The sequence below is a fragment of the Pelodiscus sinensis genome, chromosome 13 (genome assembly GCF_052426305.1).
Source record: "Pelodiscus sinensis isolate ZL-2025 chromosome 13, ASM5242630v1, whole genome shotgun sequence".
In the NCBI taxonomy this organism is placed as follows: Eukaryota; Metazoa; Chordata; order Testudines; family Trionychidae; genus Pelodiscus; species Pelodiscus sinensis.
The window spans coordinates 32,526,291-32,548,212 of NC_143064.1; the positions used below are offsets into that span (position 1 = coordinate 32,526,291).

At 44.1% G+C, this 21,922-nt stretch overlaps 1 protein-coding gene across 1 annotated transcript in view; it reads left to right on the forward strand.

The window, feature by feature from the left end:
- Positions 1-21,922, forward strand: part of LOC102454649 (sodium/hydrogen exchanger 2-like) — a 67,654-nt gene that overhangs the window by 30,014 nt on the left and 15,718 nt on the right. Inside the window, exons 5-6 of the mRNA XM_025188353.3 lie at positions 3,162-3,358; positions 13,953-14,042. Coding sequence (XP_025044138.3) covers positions 3,162-3,358; positions 13,953-14,042 — 287 coding nt within the window. The remainder of the gene's footprint in view (positions 1-3,161; positions 3,359-13,952; positions 14,043-21,922) is intronic.

Below are 21,922 nucleotides of genomic sequence, written 5' to 3' on the forward strand. Positions count from 1 at the left end.
TTGGCTGGCAGATACAAGGCCTTTAAATAGAAGCAATTGAAAGAGCTTGCAGCTCCCAACCCCACCACTAATGTGTTGCCTGGGAGTCGCTGGAGAGGTGTGAGCCCTTTCAATTCCTGCTATTTAAAGGGCTTGTGCCTGTCAAGTGGTTGCCTGGAAGGCACAAGCCCTTAAAATAGCAGGAGTTGAAAGGACTCATGCCTCTCTGGCAGCTCCCAGGCAATGCATTAGTGGCGGAACCAGGAGCCGCCATGGGCCAGATGAAAGTGCGAAGCAGGACGGATCTGGCCCACTGACAGCATCTTGCCCAGCCCTGGGCTAGCCCCTCCTGCTACTTATCACTGTTCACGGTTCTTTTCTTTTCTATAAGAACCCTTGTTGCTGTGTTTTATTGCAAACTGAGGACTTTGAGGGTATATCTACACAGCAGTATTATTTTGGAATAATTAACGTTATTTTGAAATAACAAAGAGCGCGTCTATACAGCAAGCCATTATTTCAAAATAATGGCGAGCTGGAGGACTTTTTACTCTGACTCCTGTAACCCTCATTTCACGAGGAGTAAGGGAAGTCAGAGGAAGAGTGTTCTTCCTCCGACTTCCTGCTGTGTAGACAGCACCAAAAGCTCAATTAAACTATTTCGACTTCAGCTACGCAATTGACATAACTGAAGTTGTGTAGTTCAATTCAACTTTAGCCGTGCTATGTAGATGTGCCCTAAATCTGAGAATAACGTTCTTGTGAAAAGGTCTTTGTGGCAAGAGGTTTTTGGTGTTATTGGAGCATGTCTACCAAGTTCTGGGACTTCATCCCACTAGTGGAACCACTCTGATTCTTCCGCTTATACTGCACTAAATGAGGAATAACTCCACCGACGCCAGCAGAGCAGAGTTGCACTGGCATAAGTTGGAGGTGGTTTGAAAAGTTCAGAAAAATGAAGCAATTGAATGGGTGATTGCAGCGCCCAGGACACCAATATTTTGCCATTCTTCAAGTTACAGCTTTCTGCTATCTGTTTTGTTATGGTGCTTCTCCAAAAGGAGAAATAGTTTGGCCCAAATAGCTGATCATAGGTTACATCTTCAATCTAACAAACCTGGAGTTAATTTAGGGGACATAAATGATAATCAACTCTATGAATGAAAAATATATTTATTAGAAACCATTCCTATTTAAAGATGGCACTTGAAATTACTATGAGTGTGAACTACTGGCTGTGTTTGGTTCTGAAATACATTTCTATGTAGCATTGTTTTAAATGAAACGTATTATTGACAGCTAGATAGAACATTGAAATGAAAACTGGAGTTCTTGTCATCATCTGCTTTTCTTGGCCTCAATTCCTTAGTGCTTCTGGAGCTGGGAATATATTATTGCCACAAAAACTTAAAAAACAACGAATAGTCTAGCAGAAACTTAAAGACTAATGAAACATGTAAATTGTATCATGAACTTTCATAGGTACAACCCAGTTTTTCAGATGACTGGAGTATTAAAAGTCCAGCTCCAAGAATAAATAAAGGAAGGCGGGGGGGAGGAAAAAATAGTAAATTAGATTGTTCAAGTTGCAAGAGGCTGATAAGATTATTGCTACAGTTCCAGTTAATCATGTTTGTTATTCCTGAATATTCCAAGATTTCTTGTTTTTTCCATATTGTTCTTCTGAGTGATAGAAATTGGTTATTTTTGGTTACTAGAAGTATGTGGGGAGATGTTTGTATATTGTTGTTTGTAAAATTTAATTTCCAACAAATAAGGTAGATGATGTCTTTAAGACATATTTTAAAAAGTAGCAATGATGTTGGGGTGGCAGATGAGAATTAATGAAGAAGTGAAATGACTAGGGTCTCTGTTATTATTGCTTAATTATAGTCACTGTTTCAGACTTTAAAGACCTGATTCTGATCTCATAGTACATGTTCCATTGGCATAAGTGAAATAAGGCCTTATTTTCAGCAGTTTTAATAAGGTCAGACTCAGACACTACGGCTGCATCTAGACTGGAAAGTTTTTCCGCCAAAGTGGCCGCTTTTGCGCAAAAACTTGCCAGCTGTCTACACTGGCCGCCTGATTTTGCGCAAAAACACTGACGTTCTACTGTCTGAAATCAGTGCTTCTTGCGCAAATGCTTTGATGTTCCCGTTCGGGCAAAAGCCCTTTTCCAGAAATGTTTTTGCGCAAGAGGGCCAGTGTAGACAGCTAAAAACTGTTTTGCGCAAAAAAGCCCCGATCGCTATTTTCGCCATCGATCGGGGCTTTCTTGCGCAAAACCGTGTCTAGATTGGCATGAACGCTTTTCCGCAAAAAGTGCTTTTGCGGAAAAGCGTCCGTGCCAATCTAGACGTTCTTTTCCGCAAATGCTTTTAACGGAAAAACTTTTCCGTTAAAAGCATTTGCGGAAAATCTTGCCAGTCTAGATGTAGCCGTTAGTTTAGATCCACATGCATGTTTCTTTCTCATCTCTATAACAGGGATATTGTCAGTTTCTCCTATTGTGATTTTTGCCTCTGTTAAACTGCAAATGATTATACATTGCAGCAATTGCTGTGGACCCTTTCAGAAACTTAAAGTTCACATAGTATAAAAGTCTATGCATTAGAGACTGCTAAATACACAAATTTTATGCAATTACAAAATATATAAAATATTTTGTGCTCTAGTTTGAGTTGTGCTTAAAAGAAAATGAGGTTCAAAAGGTAATCTGTAACTAAATTATTAAAATAAACCACATTGCCAGTTTGCACTGGAGAGAGTATTTATCACCCAGAAAATCCAATAATTACTTACCAATTAGAATGAGTCAACTACCGTTTAGGTCAATTCCCAGAGTCAGACTCCACATTATTATAATGTTGACTATGAATTCTTGGACCTTTGCATTACTGTCTGTTAATATTCAAGGGTGACTTTTAAAAGAATTTTTAAACTGTCAAAATAAGTATATTAATACACTTGCTATTCTGGGGCCAGTACCAGACAGATAGAAACCCAGTGTATCTAGTCTTAAATCTTTCATATATTACCAAATTATTTTTTACTCTATTACGACTGATGCATAATTTGTTCAGAGCTTAGTAGACACTTATTTTAAGATGTTTCATACCATTATGAATGCTGTGTAAGTTCTTGCTTGGTAATTTTCTATCTTCCTGCTTTTACAGGGGTTCTTGTATTGACTTTCTTCGTGAACAGATTACATGTGAACACTGTTACCAGCAAAGATCAGTTTATTATAGCCTATGGGGGTCTTAGAGGTGCCATCTGTTTCTCTCTGGTTTTCTTGCTCCCTGAATTTCCTAGGAAGAAACTCTTCATTGCAGCCACAACTGTAGTTATTCTCTTCACTGTGTTTGTACAGGTAAGACTACTATCAATATGGCAGAATGCCTACACCAGTCCACATATTACACGGTGCCTGACAATGTTTTTGTTCCCAATACCTGCTTGGCACTGATACTCTTTAGATTTAGTGTGGACTCTAATTGGACATGAAGTTATCGGACCTTTCCAGGGCTTAATGAAAGTCTCACATCACTCCCGGCCTTTTCCCAGATCTCTGTGGCTACGTCTACACTGGCCCCTTCTCCGGAAGAGGCATGCTAATTTCAAACTTTGGAATAGGGAAATCCGCGGGGGATTTAAATATCCCCTGCGGGATTTAAATAAACATGGGAGCACCTTTTTTTCCGGCTTGGGGAAAAGCCGGAAAAAAGTGTCTAGACTGGCGCGATCCTCCGGAATAAAGCCCTTTTCCGGAGGATCTCTTATTCCTACCTAAAAGTAGGATATTTAAATCCTCTGTGGATTTCCCTATTCCAAAGTTTGTAATTAGCATGCCTCTTCCGGAGAAGGGGCCAGTGTAGACGTAGCCTGTTTGTTCAACAGGGGCATTCCCCAAGGCTCCCTCTTTCTCTAGTGGTGCCTTCGCCCATTTCCCAAGCCACCCAGCTAGTGCTCTGTCTCCCTATTCTCCGGGAGCACCTGCAGACACTTTCTGCTTCTCTGAGGCAGCAAAAGCCCCAATCTGCCCTGACTCACCCAAGTGCCCTCTCTTAAGCCCTCTGAGCATCAGTGATCCATCGCAGGTGCACTAGCCTCCTCCCTCTTCAAAGGGAGCATATTTGGATTTGGATTTTGTAGTAAGATTGAACTTTAGTTAAACCTTCCTCCAGATGAGGTCAATTCTCTCTGCACCAGGGGAGAGAACAAAGGAAGCATTCTAAACACACTTACCACTTACGGCAAGATTTTAAAAAGAGACTAGTGATTTGTATGAGAAAGCTTAGAAGGGCCTGATTTTAAGAGCCTCAGTTTCTTTTGGAAATCAGGCCTCTCTATGATGCTCACAACTGGTGCAATCAAAATCATGTCACTGAAAAATCTTGGCTTTGGTATGTATGTCAGAAATAGCTTCACATGCATACAAAAGGGCAGGTGTTAGCATTTATGATGACAGTTTCATAAAATGAAGGCCCCACCCTTTAGCTTTAAATTGCCATATTGTCCTGTGCTGAAAAAGGAGCGGAGGTGTGGCTAATTATATCAGTAATAAACATCATAAGCAAACAAAATAATGGTTTATTACATCCCAGTTGTGGAAAGAGTAGATTTTAAAATGTAATTCCTCAAGAATGATGTGACAAATAATATACACGCTTGCCAAATACTTTCGTCTAACAGACCAAGGTGACTCAAATATATTAGTTTTCTAGTAAGATAAAAAGATAGAAACTTCATCAACTGAACGGACTTTGCAGGCATTTCAGACTTTATATAGGGCTGTGTCTACATTGGCAAGATTTTGCGCCAAAGCAGCCGCTTTTGCGCAAAAACTTGCCGCTTGTCTACACTGGCTGCGAGTTCTTGCGCAAGAACACTGACGTTCTAATGTAAGAAATCAGTGCTTCTTGCGCAAGAACTATGACTCTCCCACTCAGGGATAAACTCTCTTGTGCAAGTGTTCTTGCGCAAGAGGCCAGTGTAGATAGGCAACATGAATTTCTTGCGCAAGAAAGCCCGATGGCTAAAATGGACATGGGAGCTTTCTCGAGCAAGAGAGCATCTACACTGGCACAGATGCTTTTGCGCAAAAGCACATCTTTTGCACAAAAGCACATGCCAGTGTAGACGCTCTCTTGTGCAAATACTTTAACGCAAAAACTCTTGCGTTAAAAGTATTTGCGCAAAATCTTGCCAATGTAGACGTAGCCTGCATGTTTTGTAATAAGAAATGAAATAAGGAAAAAGGATTCAGTGAGCTTAACTGCACAATTGTTAATCTCTGTTAATCATAGATGCTTCTGATTTAGGTTCAAAATTTGTTTCCATGTTTACTTAAAATGAGGTAAATTAGAGAATCTGCAATTAGTTTTCATGCACTGAAGTTAGTTTGCAAATCTGTGGATAGCCACATTATGATTTGGATACAGATATCCATGGACTATGTTTGCAGATTGCAGATCGGATGTAGATAGAAACTTTCATCCATAGAGGATTCTACCTATTTAAATCAATGGAGGCCCCTAGAATTCAACAGTAAGCAAATGGCTTTTCTGTTAAGCAAGGGAAACCACTTTAAGCCCAGAGGATGTGGCAGAATTCCCTCTCCCTCTCCATTCCCAGTTCAAGCATGTGTGCTGTTAAATGATCTAATTTTACATTGGGATTCCAATGGCAATCTTTTTAAAAAAGTTAGAGTTTTGAAATCATGGCATTTATATCTTCTATGTTTCTGTTGTTTCACTATATGTTGTTCTCTCTTCTTACAACATCCCACTTTTTATTTATTTTAAAATGAATCCTATTTCCTCTTTCTTATATGTAAATGAAGGTGAAAGATTTCCCATTATTTTAGTTGTATGCTAATACTGTATGTTATTTGATTGTGGTGCCCATTTATAACTTGTGTGCTTCCCTTTAAGGAAAAATGCACATTGAGAACATCTCTTGGCATTTAAGTGCCATCTAGTGGTTAAAATATTGCTAGACACTTTTAGTTTGCTAAAGATTTTGGTCCTGATTCTCTGCTGCCTTGCATCCTGTACTGTCATCATGCTTCAGTAGTGATTCCATGATTGCAACAGGGTTCCTGTTTAAAAGCCCAAATTTCAGACCTCCTTTAAATGCACTTGTGTGTAGTTAATTCAGCTTGAAAATTGGTATGTCAGGTCAGAGCCCAAGGTGATGCAAGTCCAGGTTATCTGGTCAAGGTACTCCCAAGAGAGAAGCATCCCTAAAATACCCTGTTTTTAAAAGTACAAGGTTGGGTTTGGACCCTTTATTTCTGTGTAACCACTTATGGAAAGCACATACTCTTGCTTCCTTGTATGAACTTAGCCTTGTCTTCCCACCTTACTCCATTCCATTGGCAAAGTTGGCTGAGAAGAGCAGCTCCATGGATCCCAGGGCAGTTCTGCTGCATGTAGCTGTAAGGTCGGTGTAAAGGGTGGCACCATTTTGTACAACTCCATGTACAACTTGCACCCGTGTGCACAAGGTCCATACAGATTCCAGAAACATGGTGTGGGGAGATCAATTTCTAGAGCAAGGGGCCAGCCAGGGCCAGTAGGGCAGAGCATGGCAGGGGGGGCCTGCACCCCAGCCTATGGGTCCTGTTTACAAACGAGCCATCACCAGACACACACTGGCCCATCTATCCCTGTGTTGCCAGTGTCCCCCTTCTGCCATGTCACTGTAGTGCTGCCTACGAGACTGTGGGATCCTGCTGGCAGCATCCCAGCCCAGACATGGCAGCCAGTGCAGAGCAGGGATCTCCTTGGAGGGAACTGCCACAGGCAGTCTGACTGCTGGAGTCACTAATGTTTCTGCTAATTATTTCCATCTTTCTGTGGATTTTTTCCATCTGTGTGCAGAATGCATTTTGTTATATGCACCAAGGCATGTGTGAATGTGCACTACCAGGAGAAACACAAACCCAGCTGTGGGCACTCTGCTAATCATCTGGGCAGCATTGGAACCATAGAATCATAGAATTCTAGAACTGGAAGGGACCTTGAGGGGTCATCAAGCCCAATCCCCTGGCCTCAAGAACCGTCTAGGTCATCTCTGACAGATGTTTCTTTAACCTGCTCTTAAATATCTCCAAGCAATTTACTCCAGTGTTTAACCATCCTGACAGGAAGTTTTTCCTAATGTCCAACTTAAACCTCCCTTGCTGCAATTTAAGACTGTTGATTCTTGTCCTATCATCAGAGGTTAAGAAGAATAATTTTTCTCCTAACCTTTTAGGTACTTGAAAGCTGTTGTCATATCCCTTCTCAGGCCTGATCTACACTGGGAGTTTAGGTTGATCTTAGCTGTATTAGGTCAATTTTCTAAACAATGAGTTCACATCACCAAGCCCATTTGGTTAACTTTCAGGGCCGTTAAAACAGATTTCTGTATTGCAGCTTTTAGGAGGAGTAACTGCTAAATTTGACCTTGCATGGTCAACTTTATGGTAGTGCAAATGCAGCGCGTGGAAAGTCGATGTTCTTGACCTCCCGGAGATGTCCCACAATGCCGCAAGGTAACAGCTCTGTCCATGATTTCCAACTCTACTGCTCTCCAGGTGAATAGGAAAAGCACTGGGAAAATTTGAATTTCATTTCCTATGTGGCCAGCATGGCAAGCAGACCTCAGAGCAGCCAGCACACCTGAGCAGCACACTTGATCATGAGTTCTATGAGCTCCATGAGTTCCCAGGCTCACAGACAAGCACCAGCATGTAGTGTGCAGGAGATCCTGGACCTCATTGCTGTGTGGGGAGAGCCATGCAGTTTATGTACTTCTTGGCTGGATGGTCAGGTACCAAAAAAGCGATGTGCGTTCCATCTATCACTCCACCACAGTTAGGGAACCCCCTGCTATGTGCTTCATCTTTCCCAGAGTCACTACCCTCCATAGAAGAAGGGTACTGATTCCTTGGCTACTTGGATCACAACAACCCCCACAGTAGATTTCCGAATTGATTCTCAATGGATGAGTAGCTGTCTGGCAGTGCAATTGCCATTCACTTCTCCACTGTCAGAGCAGGTTTCATTCTGGTATTCTTATGCGTCAGGACAGGGAAAAGCAATTCACAAACTTTGATGAAAGTAGCCTTACGCATAGGGACGAGCTTCTGTTGCTCGTCTCATACCTGAATCACAATGCAGTCACATAAGTCTATGCTTGTCTGATGGCACCAGAACCGGCGTTCCACTGTGCCCAGAGGATTGAATGCTGGCAGCATTTGTAATTTGCTCTACTCAAGTGCTTTGCATTGTTCACTGCCTCCTGAGATTTGTCCTCATTCCTGTGAATGCTAGGTATGCTTTGGACATACGCCAGCATTAGGCACACCTAGGTTAATGTGATCCATGATGGGTTCCATGCTTATGTTGCAATGGTGTCTCCAAGGGAAAAAAAGATGTGAAAAGGGTGTTTGACATTGCTCTCAAGAAGGGGGGAGGGAGGAAACAAGTGCATTATAGTCTGCAGACAACATGTACCCAGAACCACCTGCTGCACAGGTTTGGTCCCAGTGTGCACTGGGAATATAATCCAGAATGCAAAGGGGCTCAGGCACTGTGGGATAGCTACCCACAGTGTATCACTCTCAAAGTCGACAGTAGCCACCCTACTGGGGATGTGGTACATAGAACTATGTTGAATTATTGTGCACAGTGAAGACATGCACCTTCTATTTTACAAAATTGGGTGCTAAAAAGTCAACTTTAATACATTCAACCTTATTTCGTACTATAGACATGGTCTCAGTCTTCTCTTTTCCAAACTAAATAAATCCAGTTCTTTCAGTCTTTCCTCATAGGTCATGTTTTCTAGATCTTGAATCATTTTTGTTGCTCTTCTCTGGACCTTTTCCAATTTGTCCACCACTTTCTTGAAATGTGGTGCCCAGAACTGCACACAATACTCCAGCTGAAGCCTAATCAGCATAGACTAGAGAAGATTTACTTCTTGGCTACATCTAGACTGGCATGATTTTCCGGAAATGCTTTTAACGGAAAACTTTTCCGTTAAAAGCATTTCTGGAAAATCATGCCAGTCTAAACGGAAAAGTTTTCAGTTAAAAGCATTTTCGGAACAGAGCGTCTAGATTGGCATGGACGCTTTTCCGCAAAAGCACTTTGTGCAGAAAAGCATCCATGGCCAATCTAGATGCACTTTTCCACAAAAAAGCCCCGATCGCCATTTTCGTGATTGGGGCTTTTTTGCGGAAAACAAATCTCTGCTGTCTACACTGGCCCTTTTGCGCAAAAGAACGGGAGCAGCATAGTATTTCCGCAAAAAGCACTGATTTCTTACAGTAGGAAGTCAGTGCTTTTGCAGAAATTCAAGCGGCCAGTGTAGACAGCTGGCAAACGTTTCCGGAAAAGCGGCTGATTTTCTGGAAAAACTGGCCAGTCTAGACACAGCCCTTGTATTTTGCTTACAATACTCCTTTTGATGCACCCCAGAATCATGTTTGCTTTTTTTGAGCAGTGCCACGTTGCTGACTCACATATAGCTTGTGATCCACTATGACTCCATAGATCCCTTTCTGCGGTACTCCCTCCTAAACAGTCATTTCCCATTTTGTATGTGTGAAACTGATTGTTCCTCCCTAAATGGAGCACTTTGCGTTTGTCCTTATTGAACTTCATCCTATTTACCTCAGTGAGCCACTGCCTCCTGCTGCATTGTTTGTGCAGCCCCTGGCCCACCAATGTGCCTAGGGACCCCTGAAATTGGTGACCCTCGACAACTACTAGTAAACCGAGGAGCGCGAACATGCTCCAACATATGAGCAGGAAGCTTTGGAGCACAGAGTGGCCCTGTCCACCTAGTGCTGGTGCCCACAGCAGAGAGGAGTTGTTTCCTGGGGCAAGGCAGCCACCAATTTTCCCAGCATGCTCTTCTGCAGAGTGGCAGGAAGAAGCAGGCCACACCCCAGGTAGCCCAAAGCAGACAGTCACTGGAGCAGCAGCTGCTGAAGGCTCCTCTCAACCCCTAACACTTAGGAGTGGAGGAGAGTGCTTGACCAACTGGCCTCTGGCCAAGACGTGCTTGCAGAGGGTAGGGGCGGGAAGAAACCCTGGGTCAGCTGGGCAAGAGGAGTGAGCATTGGAGTGGGTGGGGAGAAGGGTCGGGGGGTGCAGAGTAGCTAACAGCTCAGGGTGAAGCACAAATGGAGTGGGTCAGGCCGGGGTCCCATTTGAGCATGGGCATGACACCATTGTAAATTCAGTCCTGCTGGTATGTTTTATAATTGACCCCATACAACCAAGCTTTCATGTCTCCTCATATTTGATATGATCAATTGGGCAAAACCAGTAATGATCTTGAAATACCAGTGTGAGTGGACTTGAAGCTGAGTCACACAGGCAGCTAGATTTGTATCTCAACCAAGGAGCATAATTTTCTGTCCTGTCTGTCAGACTGAATGGAGTGAGTGGAGGCCAGGGGGTAGGAAAAGAGAAGCAGGGTTCAGGTTTACAAGTTTTAAGATGCAAATGTGGGTCAGAAATTGAAAAGATCCGGTCACTTGGCAGGACTGCTCCTGCAGAGAGACTCTGAGTCCCTGTCAAAGGTTGCTCTAAGGCAGCGGTTCCATTCCACAGAAACTAATTCTCAGGAGGATGGAAGGGCTTTTGTGTAACCTCAGAGCTCAAATGGTGATGTCATCTCCATGCAAAAGGATGGGAGTCTCCTGTGGGTATGTGTCAACAGAATGACTCTTTGACCTTGAGTCATTCAGAAGAAACTTAGTATTCATGAAGACTAGCTTGGTTCAAACTCTGGGTACCTGTGGCATTGTGGAACAGAGATAGCCCAAAGACTCAGAAATATTTAAATTTGCTTCAAGAAACAACCGACATTACCCAGTGTTACTGCTTATATCAGATGCAGAACTGGGCCTGGAATGATTACCCCAGCATTTTTCATAATGCATTTTACCTTAGATGGAAGGGGGGAGAAATAAAGGATTGTAATAATAATGGTGCAAATCCTTAGCTCAGGGAGAACAAGTTAGTAAAGACTGAGTGAAAACTGCAGAGCATAGTGTGGTTGGCCCTGATGCTGGTGCAGAGGGATGAAGGGATGTGCAAGGAATCTTGAGGGAGCAAAAATTGTTCCTTTCTTTTGGAAAGCCACAGTTTATTATCTGGCAATGTCTTTACAAGACATAAAACACTACATTTAAGCTGTAGGCTTGACCATGCATGGTTATATCCATATAATATGTAATCTAGTCACAATGTCTATTTTGTTCTTTCAGAATGTAGGGAAAGAATATCCTCAACATTCCTAAATGTAACAGCAGAAGTGATCAATAATTTAGTGAAATTTTTTGAGCAATTGACAGGTGCTCAGTGCTTCTAGACTGGCGTGATATAGGTCACTTGCACCATAAAGTCTTCAAAAAGGCCTTTGGTTTGTTCCTTGAATGCCACAAAGGAGCTTTATTGTTTTTTCTCTCAATGTCCTTAAAAAACTAAATGCTATGTTCTCCATTTATAGTTCACTCTCTCTGCCTCTTCAGACTGTGACTCCCTGATGAAATTGCTAAAAAGGAACTGTTAAATTGTGAAGGTTTTTGTTGTGGATTATTTGTGTGATGTGTACACTTGTCCATAAGCAACTGGATTGACACCAGTAATACATTTCACTCAGGTTATATACAGCCATCAATCAGTACTAACTAAGGCTACAATCTGGCAAGTTTATTCATGTGGCTACTGGAGTCTTCCCTCCCTCTCCCCTCTCCAACTTCTCCAGACTCTGTTGGTATCAGTGGGACTCTGAACAAGCACAGGGGCCTGCTCACATAAAATAATGCTCAGGATCAGAGCCGTAGAAATCTCTCTGTATGCGAGAAGTTGGGAGTCATAGTCACAGAACTGTCAATTTAAAATGAAAACAAACCCAGCTGATTTTCCCCAATAAAAGACAAGAGGCCAAATTACATAGGCACCACTTAATTTGCAATATGTGTTATTTCTAAATTTGTAAGATTTATATTATTTACACTGAATGTTGATGAATTCTGTATTGACATTAGTGGTTAAAATGACACATTAATTGTTCTTGCAATTAAAGCTGTCCTCTGTGCCAACTCTTGTGACATTCAAGTGAGTCATGAGCATCAGCTACTGTAGCATTTCTACTGCAGGCATAGGCATAGCAAAGGAATATCATTTAATAAAATGGAAAATGTAAGAGATATAATGGATTATAATCAGAGCAAAACTTCAGAATTTCTCATTCAGGAGGTCATGGAAATGTTTTTTAAAAACTCCACTCCCTCATCCCCACACCAGTTATTCACATAGATCACAGACACTGACAGTAAAGATTAATAATGGAAGAGACACTAAATCAAGATGTCACTAACTTCACAATGAACAAACACTTAGCATGGCTCTGCAAGATGTCGAGTCCCTCCTGCAAGGTGCTACTAGCAGAGTTGTCAATTAATGTTTTTATATTTCAAATAGAGCTCTTTCTACAAGATATGCTCTTGCTCAAGCAGAAGTGGAATTTGTCATTGGACTACTTTATTCACCCCAACATGAAGATTCAGGGTGACCAAATTGTGTAATGAATTCAGGTTGAATTTGGCAAATAGTTTTGGCTGAATAAAAATAAAAAACAGTTTTTTTTAAGTTGCAATGAACTGTTTTAGATGTTATTAAAATCATATTTTGACTTTTTGTTTTGAAATGACGTATTCTTTCTAAATTTAGCTAGATTTGTTTGAATTTTTGAAAAGGGTTTAAAAAAACACACCTGAAAACGTAACATCATATAAAATGAAAAAAATTGGATAGAACAAAATGTTTAATTTGCCTTGCAATGATTTTTTAAAAATTCTTTAGCTGAGAGAAAAAGAAAAAATTCAGACTCCAGATATTTTTTCTGAGTTTTCAGTTTGGCCACCAAACTGAAAAATCAATTTTTTGTGCAGTTTTAGTAGATTTGAGGCAGAAGTTCTGTTGCTTGTATAATGTAAGAGGTAAAGCAAGTCCTTTTGGCCTTAAAATCTATGAAAGTGTGGTAGGCCTGGGATCACTTAACATAGCTTGTCTGTTGGTAAATAAAATGTTTGGGTTGTAAACAGATTTTCAAGCTGATGGCGGTTTCACATATTTTTCTTTCCTAGGCCGTGTCCAGACTCAGGGGTTTTTTCGGGAAAAGTAGCCTTTTCCCGAAAAAACTTCCCCTGCGTCCAGACTCAAGCCGCGTTCTTTCGAAATTATTTCGAAAGAACGCGGCTTTTCTTTCGATGGCGGTAAACCTCGTTTCACGAGGAAGAACGCCTTCCTTCGAAAGTTCCTCTTTCGAAGGAAGGCGTTCTTCAATGTAAAGAGGCCGTCTTCGAAAGAGAGCATCCAGACTCGCTGGGTGCTCTCTTTCGAAAAAGCGGATTTCTCTTTCGAAAGATCCGCCTGCAGTCTAGACGCGATCTTTTGAAAGAGGCTCTTTCGAAAGATGCTTTCGAAAGAGCCTCTTTCGAAAGAAGCCTGCAGTCTAGACATAGCCCTAATGAAAAAGAGTTGAGGAGAAAGAATGGCCCAAAGAACTCCTCTCACTGCAAACAAGTCAGGATTAATTGCAGCAAGTATTGGATTGTTATTCGAGTTGCCAGATGGTTTCAACAAAAATTCCGAACACACTTGACATTACATCACAATCTATACTACATCTTATTTAGAAAATACCGGACATTTATATTTTTTCAATTTGTTTCCTGAACAGAAAGCTCAAATACTGGACTGTCTGGTTCAAAACTGGACATCTGGCAACCCTAGTTGTTATGCTAATTTTGTGGTGACTTGGGGATGCTGTTCAACAGCAAACTTTTAGCACAGATCAAAAAAGATCTGTACCTAGAAAATGTCCTGGTACTTTGGAAGTTGATGTGATGTGAAGACAGCCTGATTTGTCTACGTGTTGTTGTGCTGCAGGGAATGACCATCCGTCCTCTTGTTGACTTATTAGATGTGAAGAGAAAAAGAGAAAGTGCACCCACTGTGGGGGAACAGATTCACATCCGGGTAAGTGGTTCAGCTCTTTATGCCCAGCCCAAGGATATGTGTGATTATAGCATTTCAGTTTGCTTGGCAGGATCAGGGCCTATGAGCAAAGCAATTTGCCGGTGAGGACCCCTCCACCCTTGTAGAGTTTACTGAGTTCAGTGGGGTGTTGTGAATGCAGATTCCTTTTCAGGTTCAGTTGCAGGCAGTAAGCCCTCGTATTATTTCTTATTTGCATTGCAGTAGCACGCAGGAAGCTGATCAGGGTGCCAGTGTGCTAGGGCCCTTGGGGGTGTTCTCGCTGGCTACTAACTGCCACCAAATGCTAGCAGGATAGCCGCCAACAGAAGAGAGCTGACACCAAAAGAAAACACTGCTCCAAACATGGGTTGAGGGCTAAGCTGCAGGGGCTGTCTGGGACATCATAGAAGGTCTAGCGGTAATGTATTTTGTATATAATATTCATATACTTGGCAGTTACATCTCTCAGCTAAAATTCCTCAGCATCAGCTTGCTCCAAACCCTGCTGAAGTCAGTGAAAAGACTCTGTCATGGCTCCTTCCCCACTCTGGCATGATAAATGCAGAAGTGGGGGCCAGCGAGTATACCCCAAAACCTTATCTACCAGGTTTTGGTATAAAACTTCCCCCCAAAATCTTAAAACCTAGATTTTGGGAATAAAACTTCCGCTGCCAGCACCCAAATTAATAAAGAAAACCAGGGGACACACCATTTGGGAAAATCTCACCCCTAACGTAAAAAGCAGGACACCACCATTAACCAATGCCAGGTTAATAAAAAGAAAAGAGAAAACTTTTATTATTACAACAATATTCCTGTTGCAAGCATAATGACTAGATGGAAAGGTAACAAAATATACTCATGGAGAACTCCATGGGTCTAGAACTTAGTTACAAAGAAAAGCCAAAACATCTTTTACACAGTGTACAGACATCAGATCCCAAACCCAAACCATAAAACAAGAAACCTAACCTAAACTTTACGTTACTTACAGAAAGTGAAGAAAGAGTCTTTTCTTGGAGGGAGACATAGGCTACGTCTACACTGGCCCCTTTTTCGGAAGGGGCATGCTAATTTTGAAAGTGGGAATAGGGAAATCCGCGGGGGATTTAAATATCTCCCGCGGATTTAAATAAACATGTCCGCCGCTTTTTTTCCGGCTTGGGAAAAAGCCGGAAAAAAAGCGTCTAGATTGGCCCGATCCTCCGGAATAAAGCCCTTTCTGGAGGATCTCTTATTCTTACTTTGAAGTAGGAATAAGAGATCCTCTGGAAAAGGGCTTTATTCTGGAGGATCGCGCCAGTCTAGACGCTTTTTTCCTGCTTTTCCCCAAGCCGGAAAAAAGCGGCGGCCATGTTTATTTAAATCCGCGGGGGATATTTAAATCCCCTGCGGATTTCCCTATTCCCACTTTCAAAATTAGCATGCCCCTTCCGAAAAAGGGGCCAGTGTAGACGTAGCCATAGTGTCTGTTCCCCTCAATAGCTGGAGAGAACTCACCAAGAGCCAAAGGAGGGAAAAACCCAAATTCCTTTGTCCCCCAGTTTGAAATTCCTACCTTCATTCCTATTGGCCACTCCACCTGGTTAGGTATAGTTAACCTCTTATACCCCAGGCTGCTGGCTAACCCTCATAATCATGACAGACTCATTTGATTCAAGCCACAGAAATAAGAGCAATTAATCCTGTTCTAGGGATGAAAATCTTACTGACTCCAAGAAGGGCTGCTGTGTAATGGTTTTCTATATGGGCCCACATAAGCACAGATGCCCCCTCTTTCACTGGAAATGCTCACTTTACAGGCTTCACAGACAGGGTCTCCTCACCTGGCTTATGAAGAACACTCCCATGCTGTTTGTTACCCTGTTTGTGTTCAGAGCTGGTAAATATTCCTGGAGTGGGCTCCTTCAAAACTCGTGGCCTGGCCCTGCATCCCCCAGCCCCCCTGCTGCTCTGTGTGCTCTGCCCCTGCTTGCCATCCTGGGCGATATAAAATGCGTGGGAGCCCTGCCATCACCACCAGCAGCATAACCGGGGCTAGAGTGGCTTCCAGCCGCTCAGGGTATGTCTACACTACAAAGTTAGTTCGAACTAATGGACGTTAGTTCGAACTAACTTTCATAGGCGCTACACTAGCGCTCCGTTAGTTCGAACTAGCTAATCCTCATTCCACAAGGATTAAGCCTAGTTCGAACTTACTAGTTCGAATTAAGGGCTGTGTAGACCCTTAATTCGAACTAGCGGGAGGCTAGCCCTCCCCAGATTTCCCTGGTGGCCACTCTGGCCAACACCAGGGAAACTCGTCTGCCCCCCTCCCGGCCCCGGACCCCTTAAAGGGGCACGGGCTGGCTACGGTGCCCGTGCCAGGTGCAAGCCTGCCAGCACCCAGCCAGCAGACCCTGCACCTGGCACGGATCGAGCCAGCCACCCGATGCCCCCCAGCCCTCCCCCTCTTCCTGGGACCAGGCTGGCGGCTCCCGGGAGCTTGCCCGGGACCGCAAGAGGCGGGCACCCGCCTGGGCTAGTGCAGACATCGTGGACCTCGTCCACGATCTCCGCACTAGGCACAGGAAAGTGGCCGGCTAGGGCAGGAGAGCTGCCAGCCTGGCCACCCAGGAGCAGGAGTGCATGAAAATCAAGGTGGTCCACTGAGACCCCCGACCCTGAGCCCTGAGCTTACAATGGCTGTCCTGGGTCAGACCAAAGGTCCATCTAGCCCAGTAGCCTGTCTGCCAACAGCGGCCAACCCTAGGGACCCTGGAGGGGATGGACCGAAGACAGTGACCAAGCCATTTGTCTTGTGCCATCCCTCTCCAGCCTTCCACAAACCTTGGGCAGGGTCACCACTCCTACCCCCTGGCTAATAGCACTCCATGGACCCAACCTCCATGACTTGATCTCACTTCCCTTTAAACTCTGTTCTAGTTCTAGCCTTCACAGCCTCCTGCAGCAAGGAGTTCCACAGGTTGACTCTGTGCTTTGTGAAGAACAACTTTCTGTTACTAGTTTGAAGCCTGTTACCCATTCCTTTCCTTTGGTGTCCTCTAGTCCTTCTTTATGGGAACTAATGAAGAACTTTTCTGTATGCAGCCTCTCCACCCCACTCATGCCTGTCCCCCCTCCGTCTCCTCTTTTCTAAGCTGAGAAGTCCCAGTCTCTTTAGCCTCTCTTCATATGGGACCTGTTCCCAACCCCTGATCATTTTAGTTGCCCTCCCCTCTCCCAGCCTCTCTCTTCCCCTCTCCCACCTCCTTTTCCCAGTCCCCCTCAGTTTTGTTCAATAAAGACAGATTCCATTTTTGAACACAATTGTCCTTTATTTTGTACATCAAGAAAAGGGGCTAGGGAAGGGTAAGTGGAAGGAGGTGAGGGAGGAATGGGGTACACGCCCCCGATGGGGAGGACTGGGCTGGCTCTGCGGGCTTTTGGGGTGGAACCTCTCCTGCAGCCCCCCGATTGCCCCCTCTCCCCAGATGGCAGCCTGCGGCAAGTGCAGCCGGTCTGATGGCCGAGTGCTGTGATGTGCCCAGTGTGGGTACTCCGGGCACTCCAAGCCAGGACTGCTTTGCAAGCGGGGCACCCCTGAGAACTGTCTGTCCGGGGTGGGGGTCGGGACCCTTTAAGCACAGCCCTCGGCTAACCTGAGACAGCATCTCCACGCTCTAAGTCCTCCTCTGATGCCCTGCCGGCACTGCTTCCGGCCATCCTTAAGCCCTGTTCAGGGTCCACTTAATGTGGACATGCTAGTTCGTATTAACAAAACGCTAATTCGAACTAGTTTTTAGTTCTAGATGCGTTAGTTCGAATTAGCTTAGTTCGAATTAACTAATTCAAACTAAGTTAGTTCAAATTAATGTTGTAGTGTAGACGTACCCTCACTCACCCCAACTGCCGACATGTGTGTTCCTGTGGCCAAGAGGAGGCAGGAGTGGGGGGTCTGTGTGTCGTGTGCTGCTCTAATCCTGCTGCCCTGCCAGTGGTGGTGGCTCCCTCTGTTTTAATTCACCCAGGAGCAGCAGGTGAGGTTGGGAGATGCACAGGAGCAGTGGGGCTGGGGGAGCATGTGGGCCAGCAGCACTTGGAGACCCCCCCAAGCCATTGTCAGAGGGGTGTCCCTAGGTAAGTGGGCACCCTCTCAACTCCCCCACAACCCTTTTATGCACCCCACTCCCTCCAGAGCCTGCATCTTCTTCCTCCAGCCCCAGTCCTGTCCCCAAGCTGTCTCCTAGAGCCTGCACCCAAGAATCCTACCACCTGCCCCAGGCCAGAGCCAGCACCCAGACTCCATCCTAGAGCCTGAACCTCTCAGCCTGTCCTGCACCCACATCCCCTCCCAGCGCCTGCACCCCAGACCCATACCCGCACCCACATCCCCTCCCAGTGCCTGCACCCCAGACCTGCACCCACATCCCCTCCCAGCGCCTGCACCCCAGACCCATACCCGCACCCACATCCCCTCCCAGTGCCTGCACCCCAGACCTGCACCCACATCCCCTCTCAGAGCCTGCACCCACATCCCCTCTCAGAGCCTGCACCCCAGACCTGCACCCACATCTCCTCTCAGTGCCTGCACCCCAGACCTACACCCACATCCCCTCTCAGAGCCTGCACCCCAGACCCATACCTGCACGCAAGCCTCCACAGAACTTTACCATCACCCATCCTACAACCAAACACCCTCCCAGAGCCTGCCCCTTTCTGCCCTTCAATCCCCTGCTCTAGTCCAGAGCCTTCGTGCAGCACCCAAACTCCCTCTCACGGCCTTAGGTAGGTGGAGGGGAGGGAGAGTTTGAGTTTCAGAGTGGGCTGTGGGAATTCTGGGCACCACAACATTTTTTGCAAACCTGCTGTCTGTGTTTCTTCACAAGTGCTGCACAAGTAGCCTGCAAAAAGTTGCCATGTGAGTCCCAGAGTAAGGCTGTGCCTTGAAGAAGTGGTAAATTTAATTGGATATTAGTTTTTAGCTTCAAACCGCAAGGGATTATTACACTTAAAAAGCCAGTGTATGCAGTTTCCCCAACACATTGGTACAGACTTCCAAACTAATTCAATTTGGTAGACTTGGGTCATTTCCTATTTGAGATTAGATATCAGCCATGTCTGTGGTGAGCAATAGAGTCTGCATGTAACTGAAAAAAAAAATTATTTAGTGTGTTTCAGCATTGGTAGATCTGATATGGTGTAATATGAACAGTCTCTAAAATATAAGCAGTGAACACACTAGAATTCCAGACACAGCCTCCCCGAGACCACTTTTAAACAATTACCTGAACAAAAGAAAAACAAGCCCAGAGAGGCTAAATGACTTGCCCATAGTCACTCTGTAGTGGCAGAGTCATCAGTAATGCCCGTATGTTTAAACTTCCAGGCCAATTCCTTTTTCTCCTGCCTCCAGGATAAAATGGGCTTCATTCTCAGCTGAGGCAAATTTCAGCTGAGAGCAGGGAATGAAGGTTGGGAGCTTTATACTTGTCCCAGTCTCAGGGCTGGTCTAAATTCCCTTATGGGCTGTTAGGCCAGCTGGAATTGCTGGAATGCAGTGTGCTCTGGACAAGTGCCCATGCACTTCTGATCTGCCCTTATGCTGTGGGGCCAGGGAAGGGTGATGTAGAGCTGCCAACACCAGATAGGCAGACAGAGAATTCCAGCTTGCTAGAGAAATGCTCTGCTTACAGTTTAGCAGAGGTTCAGAGTACCTGCTTGAAACAATAGCGGGTATCATGATAGTAGGATTTTTTACTAGGCCGTGTCCGTTGAAGCATTTTGTCAAAGTTAAAGTGCTAGTTATGAATAGATTTTTTTTGTTGTGGTAAATCATTTTTACCTGAGTACTGATTCCTAAAGAATATTTTCTCTCTTTATGATGGCACCAACAACAAACAAAATGAAAACACAGGTGTTTGCTTTGAAAGCACTTGTAGGAAACAAGCCTGGCTTTCTCCCAGTTAGTATGTGTTATGGGGCTTTGTCTAAGGTTAATGGAACAGTTCAATAGGCTGAAGAGGCTTTTCCTATAGCAAACAGGAAACACTTCCTTCTTTTGTTAGCGCATGAATACTAAATCATCTTTAAGATGTGTTTATTGGGTAACTTGAGCTGCAAACTGCTATGTACTAATTAAGTAGACAAGATAACAACACAAGGTAGCTAGAAAGCAGGCACACAGGAACCCAAAGGAAGCTTTCTTCCTTTATTTTTTCAGAGGGGCTAATTGTAATACTCCATCTGGATCCCACTTTACCATTTTGACTGAAGGATTCAGTTTAGGACTTTTTAAACTAAACATTTGTTGTGTTAGTGTTAGAAAGAGTGGCTCTGATTCTGCAGCCCTTAAACAGCTGGAACTTTTGCCTCTGCAAAAATGAAAATGGATTCCCATGAATGTGAGTAGATGTGCGACCTACTGCCTTGGGGAATCCGTGACAGAGGCTGAGAATGGATGTGAGCCATCCGCAAAGGTGATGCACAGTCCAATCCCTATTTTCCTCCCTGCTAGTTCTAACTTCTCACAGACATCTAGGCCAGCACCCTTTGAGAAAGAACTGCCAGCTCCGCCCCTCCCAGAACTTTTCCAGATGAAGTACAGAATGGCTTGTAGCCACCCTACACAGGAATCAATTGCCTGCCAGCACCACGCTGCTAGTGCTGTACAAATAATAATAATAATAAAATAATAATAATACATACCTGTCAGTGGCATCTGATCCTTGCTGATTTGAAAGCAGAAAAAGTGAGGGCGGGTTAGAAAAGTAATATCTGCAGGCATCCCCTACCTTTTAATAGCTACATGGTTGACCTAATTCACTTACTTATCCAAAAAAGAAGGGTTGGGTATTTGTTACTCAAACTAACCTCAGCCTGGGAGACCAAGTATTGTCTTATTAGTATTTATTACCTAGTTAAGGGAAAAAATGAAACCCTATAAATGTAACAGAGAAATAAGAAAAAAAACTTCTGTGGCATAACATGTCCTGGACTCCACCTCCTAAGCCACTTTTTAAAGACCCCGTCTTGATGGGCAAAAAGAATGTGATTTTCAGTTCTCTTAGCTCAGCTGAGTTACTTTACTGTGACAAGGTGTAGCCCAACACAAATCTGAAGTAGGTTACCTAAAATGTCCGGTATTTTCTGAATTTTCCCCTGGTCAGGAGGCGAAAGTGCCGGGTACCTGGCAACCCTACAAACACTCAGGGCCTGGCCTCCAACACCCCCAGTCCCCATGCTTACCTGGTTCCCTAAGGCTGCTGGCACAAAATGGCTGCTGGCCAAAAGACCTAGGGGAACCAGGTAAGCATGGGTCTTAGTGCTCAACTACTCCCCTGTTCCTATCCCTGCACTTAAAGGGAACATGCTGGTTTTAATGCTGGTTTATTTTAAATTTTTTTTTTGCTCAGCAACTTTGGTCTCCTCCCCTTTTTTCCCCCCTTCAACAGAATTTTTTCCCGATGCAGGGGGAGGGGCGTGTTCGGTAGTTTTGTTTCAGCCATCTGGCAACCCTAATCTGAAGCCATGTTAGGTTGCAGTGTAGTAGCTGCAGGGCAAGTCAGAGTGGAGGAGACTGATTGGAGAGCACTGTCACAGGATTAACAGCTATTTGCTGAAAGCCTGGTATGTTTCTATCTGCAAAAGGAGATTTCTCTAACTACAGCTGGATGAAGCTGCACAGGAACAAAAAGTGGCCTAGCAGAGCCTGTTGTACTGAGGATGATAGCTGGAAAGGCAATTTGGGAAATTCAGACATTTTTAAAGTTGAAAATTTCCCCATTCAAAATTTGTAACGCAAACCTAAGCTGTTTGAGTTTAACATGCAATATAGTCATTGATTTTTATTTAGTAGCTGTTTATTACTCTGTCTAGTAGAACCTAGTCCTATGTAGTCA